The 9,595-nt window shown below is 39.6% G+C and overlaps 1 protein-coding gene across 1 annotated transcript; it reads left to right on the top strand.

The window, feature by feature from the left end:
- The first annotated feature begins 4,588 nt into the window (after positions 1-4,588).
- Positions 4,589-8,255, top strand: LOC136562388 (serpin B4-like). Its single transcript, XM_066559191.1, has 7 exons — positions 4,589-4,756; positions 5,240-5,302; positions 5,904-6,032; positions 6,242-6,359; positions 6,656-6,798; positions 7,534-7,701; positions 7,851-8,255. The coding sequence occupies exons 1-7, from the start codon at positions 4,589-4,591 to the stop codon at positions 8,253-8,255; spliced, it is 1,194 nt and encodes a 397-aa protein (XP_066415288.1).
- The last annotated feature ends 1,340 nt before the right edge of the window (positions 8,256-9,595 follow it).

Below are 9,595 nucleotides of genomic sequence, written 5' to 3'. Positions count from 1 at the left end.
AAGCATATGGCTGCAGTGAGAAAAAAGCCAAGGGAGAACTGGAGACATCCAAGTTTCTTGCATTCTCTTGAAGCAAAGAATAATCACAAGGAATATGCTGGTGGTCTGTTCTGCTTACAGAGTGAGTCATTGCTTCTTGCTGTGAGGTTGTGTTCTGCTGATTGACATCACAAGCTGGATCTTTGTTCCTTGCTTTGGCCTTCCTATGCTTATCTCATCCATGTAATCACCTTTGTGGTTTAAAAATCATGCAGAGAAGTTTTCATTCCCTTGGTCCTGGCTCCAGGGCCATCAGAAACATTAAAAAAATGTTGCTGGAAAGTGAAGTAAAATTTCACTTTCAGCCAAAATAACTGCAAACAGATAAACGATGCTGGGCAAAACTTATCCCTAAGGATGTAGTGCTATTTGCAGTCTTATGTAAATGTATGGAATTTTAGGTGTAGAAAGCAGGTCAGTCTGCAATCCATTCCTCTGTGCCTTAAAGCAACTTTACTATGACAAACATCTGACCACTAGCTAAAAGGGCAGAAATTTGGATTCTTGACAGAGTAGTTTAACTATCTGAAACAAATTCTGTCAGTGCCTTTGTACTTCCAGTGCTTTTATATCTTCATCTTCCTTTCCACATGGTGCATCTCAGCAATTACTTCTCTGTAACCTTTAGAAAAAGTCCTCCTGATATTTATCCCTTCCTTTTAGCAAGGTTTTCAATGGAAAGGAATAAAGAGAGTCTCCTGATTATGAGACTACTGTGACCATCTTCAATCCTCATAGCTTTTCTTTGGCCTGCAATGAAGCTCTGCATTATTCAAACAGCAAGAAGGGAGTCACAGATCTGGAAAATGCAGTGGAAGTCCTAGTCCAGCCCTCTGTTTAACATCAGGATGAGCTGTAGCTTTGCCTTTCCCAGCAAGCATTTACATAGTGAGTCTCCTCAAAACCTACAATTCAGGAAATCCTTCAATCTGCTTGAACAAAAGTTCCTGGATTTCTCAGACATTCCCATTAAAAAACTATCTCTGTCTAAGCCACACTCTAACATACACTAAACTAACCTAGAAGAGAACAAAAAAGCAAAGCAGGAGACTAGAACAACAGCAGAGAGTGTTCCTTTCTGGGAATGAAGGCCTCTCTAACTCCATTGTCTATAATTTGTCCACTAACAAAAAAATTATTTGTGTGAAATAAATACCCACCAAATGGAAAAATGGAGCCATAGTTAACATTCAGATTAATTCAAAATGAATTAAGAACAGAACTACCTACAAAATCAGAGAAATAACAAACAATGTTGAAGAAACCTGGAGAAACCTGTTCACCTAAGAGAGTTAAAAGTATTAGAAAACTAAGCAGGGGCTAAGAGAGTAGTGTATCCCTCTGTGAGCATATTAGATATCTTGAACTTTGCTTTAACAGATTCCTACACAGAAGAATGCATTTTAAGAGTACTTGTGGCTTTCAGCACATACCCATGTGCCCAAAGGCCATGAATTATTGTGCTTCAGAATTGCAATTTTCCATTCACTGTATTAATTTGGATTAAAAATTCCCAGTGTTCCTGAAAGACAAATACTTGGTTGTGTCTTGCTGTTCAAAAACCCTCTTATTTCTGTTCTGGGAGACACCTTGCTACACTGACTTAGAATAGTTATATCTTGTAGCTTATACCTGTATACTTATCCCCTCATATTCCACAACATTTTTCCTCCTTCCTGTGCCTAGTGCCCAAAATAAGACTGCAGAGAACAGTCCATCACCACAAGAAGGGAACAGCATCTGCCCAGTTCTGCTCTGCAGCTCCCTGTCAATGGCAATGCTGAGTGGTGGGGAATCCATTCAGTGCAGGTAGCTCAGGGTGCAGCTGCAGGCTGGGCTCTGGGTGGGAGCCCCAGGCAAGGGGCTGTGAAATGCCCACCCAGTGCAGAACAAAGGGCCCTGGGATCTGTGGCCTGACCAGGGAACTGGACACTCAGAGATGCAGCAGGAGCCAAGGACCTTGGACTTTCCCACACTTAAGTTGTGAGTGTATAAAAGGTGTCCTTTTATCCAAGGTGTCCTTTCTTTGGGGTCCCTCCTTGGAGGCACCAGCTCGAGCTGATATTTTGTTATTGCACCATAATTAAATTATTTCAAGGATTGAGATGTCTGATGCTCTGTGATGGTAAGGAAATCTGGTGTGACTGTGGGTGTGGGGGATGCAGCTGTGAAGTGGCCTTGATCCCAGCTTGGCTGGTGCAGATGTAACTGCTGGAGTGGCTCCTGGATGGTCAAACAGGGCTCAGCACTGAGGAACAGGCTCAGCAGGTGGGTTTTTAGGTGACTGTGTGGAGAGCAGCCAGAAACCAGGAAAGCAAGCCAGATGCTTCTTTGGGAAATTTTTTTGTCCCAGTGTTAAGCAAGTTAAACCAGACTGCATGGCTTTCATTGCCTCAGGCAAAATCTGTGCAGGTCTGACTCTCTTGTTCTCAGGGCTTGGATGAACAGTGTGTTTTTAATTTTTATTTCCTCCCAAGAAATAGCTATGGGAAAATTCAAACTGAAAGGGAATTAAACCCCATGAGTACTTTATGACTGATAGGAAACTGCCTTCAGAGTTTCCTAAACACCAGAGAACCAGTATCTGGTTGGATTGATGTGTAAATACATCTTAGTAGTGATAACTAAGTACTTGTTACAAAACAATGTTGTTAGTACTCATACGAATACTTGCTCACCCACACATCATATCAGCCTGAATGGGAAGAAAGTTAATTTCTCAGGAAAATAACACCAGAAATATACTACTTCTTATTAGCAGGTTGCTCTGTCCCTGCTCACTATGCCTTGCTGAAGCAATGTAAGACAATGATCAGGTAGGTGTCCTCAGAGACACTGACAAAAATGAGGAGTAATGGGAAGTTCTGGGCTAAACTTAAGATATAGTTTAGACCAGGACTAAATCAGTGGGCTGGTTATAGCAGTATAATTGTTTCTGCTACAAAACCTGTGTTGCATTCATTGGTGCCACTTCTGACATCAAAACACGACAAAATTCTTAGAATTTTTTTTTTTACAGGTGAAAAACCACTTTGAAATTGCCCTTGTTTTTAGGAGTTTGCTTTCTTTTTTTATTACTACTTAGATTTTTTTTTTTTTTTTACATCTTAGTATGCATTTAAAACTGTGACTTCTTTCGGAACTCCTAGAAATATAGAAAAATTCAAGATTCCACAACAGATCCCCTAATTATACTAACTGGTTGCAACAGACAGGAATGTGATTCATCATGAGTGAAATTTATGCTGCCACTGGGAGTGGCAATGGTTTTATATCCCATTGCTCCAGAAGCTCTGTCAAGAAGCTCGAGTGTCCAGTTGACATCATCAGTACCGAGGAGAAGGTAAATATCTCAATGATCTTTAATACTAAATGACAGAACTAGGATCTAAGGATCAATATGTGCATTAGTAATATACCTCCTTTGCACATATATATGGCGTGTGACATATTTTGGGGAAGTGACAATGTTTTGGATTACATTAAAATGTATGGGCTGTGTAATGAATCTGTGCTTAACTTGTACAGTGGTACTTCTAAACTTCTGCTTTCCAAGTGTGCTTCTAAAGAAGATTAAAATCATTTGCCACTTCTTCTGCATGACCCTTATAGGAGCATAGTCTTTCTATAGTGCTCTATCTTTCAAATGTTTATATGGATAATTTAATTCTTCTTGTGTAATAGGGGAAATATGCATACTACCTGTGTGGAGGAAATTATTCAGACTCAGTAAGAATCCAGTAAAATGTGACTTAGAATAGTGGAACTTCTAAAAGACTGAACTTCTGATCAGATGCTTCTACAACACTTCATGGATGCAGGCACTACATCTTTAATCTTTAAGTCTTTAATGAGAAAGAAACTCTGTTCTAGGTCTAAGATATGAAGAGTTTTGCAGAACATTCAAGATGATCTGCTTGTAATAATTGTGATTGTAACTGAAGGGTATCTGGGAAAAAGAGTTCAAGCCACAGGAAAAAGAGTTTAAGCTTCAGATAAAAAAACATGTCTGGAATTTTCTACTTATGCACAATGTGTTTCTGCTCAAAATCTTACTACGTGAGCCTGTGTCTTCTGTCAAACATTTGTTAAGCAACCAGCCTTAGAAGGACATGTATGTGAGGCACAGCTGAGTAATACACATAAAGTTTTTAGAGAGAAACAAAGAGTCAGATATGATCAAGGGTGTAATTAATAAGTACTATGCCTAGAGGACTGAAGGCACAAAGATTAGGATATAAATTGAGCTGGAAATTTGGTTAGGACAAAGTTAGGGCTAAGTGGCAAAGCCATAGCTATTGCTTGAGCTGGAGAAGCAGCTCAACTCAGAATACTATTTCTGTAAATGTGTTTCTTCTGCTATTAAGGGTGCTGGTTTTCAGATTCACTGTGAAATCCCAAATGTAATGAACAGGGGATTTCCATAAAGTACTGAATAATTCAGCCAAGCTATTGCAAAAAACCTTACCAGGGCATTTAAACATAGCAGGTGTAAAGATGAGAAACCTAAGTTGTTTTTACCCTTGTTTCAGGTGATCACAGTGCCACAATGTGCTCTCTCAGTGCAGCCAATGCCAAGTTCTGTCTTGACTTTTTCAGAGAGCTGAAAAAAAGAAAAAGAAATGAAAACATCTTTTTCTCCCCAATAAGTCTGTCAGCTGCCTTTGGAATGGTTGTCCTCGGAGCCAGAGGCAGCACACTTGAGCAGATTGAGAAGGTAGGGCTTTGTTCTGGCAGAGGCTGATTGTACCATCTGATAGAGTTCCTAAACATCCACATCCAAAGAGCTGATGCACACAGAAAGCCCTTTTAAAAATACATTATGCAGTTCCTAATACCAAACTTCTTTAGACTACACATTATTATTGAATTGACTGTTCAATGAATACATCAGCGCTAAAGAAAGCATTTTGAGGTATCCCTGCACTCTCAGAGCTCAGAAGAGTTCCCTACCTTTAATGTGGTTTTTTGCCTTCTCTGGACACCCAAAGCCTCCTTGCTCACATAGAAAGATTTCAAAGATTTCATGCACTCACCATCTCCTAAAACTATTTATTCACTTGCAAGGATTTTATGGTAAAGAGCAAAGAGGCCTTTATGCAGGGCCTGAGTCTGGCTGTGTTTTGAGATAGGCTTGCAACACTGCTTTAGCTTTGAAGTACCTTCACTCACCTGCATTCACCCAACATTTACATTGCAGGTCTTTCATTTCAGAGAAGTTTTGAGCAGTACGAGACAGGAAAACAGATACCCTTCTGAGCAGGTAAGACAAAATTGCAGCTCTGAGCTGAACCAACTGGAGCCAGTTTGTCAGCCTTTTTCCTTGAAGACAATCACTTAATCAGAATGCACAGCAGGGCTGATCAGCCTCTCCATCTAGATTTGCTGACCTGCTTATTACTGTTTCTTTATTAGTTATTTAAGGGGCCTTGTGAGATCACACATTTCAACAGCTGAGCCTTCTCATTATGGGTTTCTAACCAAAACAGCAGTGCCAATCTAAAATGTGATAAATGCTTCAATTGCCACCTGCAAAGGTTTGCCTAGAGAGCATGCCAAAGGCACCTTGGAGCTTGCTTCTCCCAGTCTCTAAGCCAGCAGCCTTTTGCTTAGTGTGCACAGAGACATCAGTGTAGGGTACAGCGTGGTTTGGAGGTGAGGAGCCAGAAGGGGACCTGTTTGTCATTCTGTATGTGTGGCACAGGGGGAATAGGAGGTGGTGTCCTGGTGCATTTATTCCAGTGCCTGAGTCAGCTGGGTGGAGTAGGGTTTCTCATGCAAAGAGAGGCTGCAATTCACCCTCAGGTCCAACTTTGCATAGGAGAGCTCAAGCTTACCATAAAACATCTGTTTTCCTGTTTAAGTGTGAAGAAGATGAAGGAGTCCATTCCCAGTTCCAGGCCCTGTTGGCTGAAGTCAGTGAACCTGGACCAGGCTGTTGTCTCACCATTGCCAACAGGCTCTTTGGAGAAATTACTTACCCATTCTTTCAGGTAAGGGACTGTGGTCTCCCTTGTAACAGCTCCTAGGTGCGGGGAGCTCAGCAGAATGTTTTCCATCATGAAGCACAAAGGGACATATGCCTTTTTTACCAATTTCTTTCTTGCTGATCTACTACATGGAACTATCCTGAAGCCATGAAATTATCTATCTTATAAAAATGATCCCATTGCAATAAACTTCTGCAATTTGTACTTTCCAGCAATACTTGGATTCCACAAAGAAATTCTATCGAGCAGAACTGGAACCAGTAAATTTTAAATACACTGAAGAAGAAGTCAGAGACAAAATTAACTTCTGGGTTGAAAATGAAACAAAAGGTAAAGAAAAAATGTGCAGGTTTTTTGGTTTGCAATTGAACCACCTATGAATTTTTTCCAAAGATAGCAAGATTTTTATATATTAAACATCTGCATTAATTTTTTCTTTTCAATAGGAAATAAATGTAGTAAGTGGAACAAAACTGCCTTGAGTTCCTTGGTTCCAAAGCTGTACATAAATATTTGTCATTTCTCTGACAGCATTACACCACTTGCCAATTTAAAAGAAATAACTATGAATAGTCAAAGCTTACCGGATCAAAGTAGTAATTTGTCTTAATTCATTATTTTTAAAGGTAAAATCAAAGACCTTTTTGCTGATGGTTTTATTGATCCCTCTACTGTACTTGTCCTGGTCAATGCTATATATTTTAAAGGAAAATGGGCAGTAGAATTTAAGAAAGAAGACACTAAGGAAGCATATTTCCACCTGAACAAGGTACAGTATGGGCAGGAACTGAAGCTGCTGGTGGATGGAGGTCAGATGTCTGTCTCCTGTAATAACAGATGGGGGCTTTTCTCCTCTCTGTTATCCCTAGACAAAACAGTGGCCTTAAGTGAGAACAACATAAGACTGTATTTCTCTCTCTTTTCCTAACCAAATATGTAAATGTTTGAACCAATTCACATCAGAAGTTCTTGTGCAGCTGAGATCCTTGTTGGACCAGTTCCACTGAGCACATGCACTAACTTTGTTGGGGATTTTGCAACTAAGGGTGCTATTTCAAAAATAGTCAGCTCTTGAGATTGAAAGAGAGGATTCTGCTTCTCTGCTACTATTTATGAACAGAACAGTGTGTGCTTTCAGGGAAAGAGTATTAAAGACAAATTATCTCAGGGGAATGTATACATTATTCATGAAAAACTTAATTTATAGTTGCATAAGATGTATCAGTTTCCTCATCTGACACAGCAGAAAAAAAGATGTAATAAGGAAGTTGTGAGTAAAGTAATTTGGCACCATTAGAAAGGGAAATGTAGTTTTTATGCTTCTAAAATGGATAACTCCATTGGGACTACATTTGAGAGGAACATATCACTGCTACAAGTATATTAAAGCTGTGACCAGTTTAAATAATGCTTTTGAGATGAACTCTTAGCTCAGGGCTGAAACCAATTAAAACCAGGGTGATACTTTCTGTATTTTCCATTTAATATGTTTCATGTGTTCCAGAACGAGAGAAGGAAAGTGCAGATGATGTTTCAAGAAGGATATTTTAACATGGCCATCATAGAGGAACTGAAAACAAAAGTCCTAGAGCTCCAATACTTCAATAATGAACTGAGCATGTTCATTCTTCTTCCTGAAAATGACTGTGAGGACTTTACTGGCCTAGAACAGGTAACACTTCATTTTCTCTCTAGTGACATATATAGAGAGCAATGCTTTAGCATTGCTCCAGTGTGGTCAGAAGACAAGTGGGAAAAACTGAACTTCCTTTCCTAGCATTGATTATGGTGCCACTCATTACTCCCAATACCACCTTACAGCTTGAATGCGCCCTCACCTACGAAAAACTGGCAGAATGGACCAGCTCGTCTATGATGCAACCACTGAGAGTGAAGGTGTACCTGCCCCAGTTCAAGATGGAGGAAAGTTATATTCTCAACAACACTCTCCAGGAGATGGGAGTACTGAATGTTTTTGACTGGGGAAAAGCTGATTTGTCGGGAATCTCTATGAAAGGTGGCTTGGTTGTGTCCAAGGCCATCCAGAAGACAATTGTGGAAGTCAATGAAGAGGGCACTGAGGCAGGTTGTTCCATGGGGCTCCTTGCAATGCCTCTATGCTGCCCAGAAACTTCCGAGTTCAGAGCTGACCGTCCATTCCTCTTCTTCATCAGACACAACCAAACCAACACCATTCTCTTCTTTGGAAGATACTCCTCTCCTTAAGTGGAGGTTATATTGGAAATTAGATCATTCTCCCCACTTATATGCCAACTGGCAAGCAATAAGGATAAAAGACAAAACAAAAGACATTTTTCTAGACTTTATCCTAAAGTCTGGTTTGCTGTAAATAAAAAGTCTATCTGAGAAGACTCAAATTAAAGATAAAACCCTAAACCCCATGAATCTTAGGTATATTTTACTTTTAGGAGGCCTCATGAAAATGACATCTACCTTAAAATACACTATGAGGTATTTGCCAAAAAGCTGTTGTCCTCTAGAGATATTTGCAAAGAAAATTTTACTTCAAGCTTTTCCTAATGCAGTAGGGATCCAACAAACACATGAGTTTAGTGCCCTGAAGATAAGTGATGCCTTCTCTCACATGAAATAGAGAGGAGAATAGGGATCTGCATTAAAAGCATAACCTCAGGTACTTGGTCTCTTTTAGCCTTACCTACCTAAGGTCTCAAGGAAAATACCACTTTATAGGGAAGCATCACGATATTCCCCTGAAGCCTCCTATTAAATACTGACTGGGGGCAGTGTTTCAAATTGGAGCTCTCAGGGTTTATTCTCAGAGAGCAGAGAAGACAGAGGATTTTCTGGTGTAATTTTGCTTGCTTTCAAGAAGGGCAGACTAATTTTTTGGTGAAAAATCCTGTATATGTGACCAAGTTCTCCAACTTCCTCATAAGCTCCCACATAACAAAACCAGGCTTTCAGAATAATGGAACAATTTTTCTGACAAGGCCTGCTCTGTGATGGCTGGGAATGAGACACTTTATTCCCACATTAAACTTTGAGTAGTGATCAGCCATTCTCACTTTTAAGAACCAGCTCTGTTTGGGCCTCAGGTAGCATGAGTTTCTTGTTCTGGCTATTTTGTAAATCATTAACATAAAAAAAATTAAAATCTATAGTGATGGTTTTTAAATGGGTAGTCTGTGTTTATTATTTATTATTATTACTACTATTTATCATGATAAACCCACTGCAAATGCAATAGTAAATGTTGTAGTCTGTAGTATTAAGTAAATAGAGGAATTGTCTAATATAGTAAGTAAAAATAATGGTAATCCTTTCCAGAAATGTAAATGACACTGAAGTCTACCTCCCACTTTTAAATATTCCCGATGCTGAGTTTAGGCACAGGCCAATTCAACATTAGGGTACATAAACTCTGAACCTTCTCCTTCTTTTACATGACCACTATTAGTTGCCTGACTTGGGGTTCAGCAATTCTCTGGGAAGCAAATCAAAAGGAAAATTTCTGGTAAAGCTAATTTTCTTGCTTATGATCTAGTTCCCTAAACCACCTCCTGGATGTTGTGGAGTTGGTGGTG

Source organism: Molothrus aeneus, chromosome 1 (genome assembly GCF_037042795.1).
Source record: "Molothrus aeneus isolate 106 chromosome 1, BPBGC_Maene_1.0, whole genome shotgun sequence".
NCBI lineage: Eukaryota > Metazoa > Chordata > Aves > Passeriformes > Icteridae > Molothrus > Molothrus aeneus.
The sequence above is the reverse complement of the archived record's forward strand: the minus strand, read 5'-3'. Positions and strand labels throughout refer to the sequence as shown.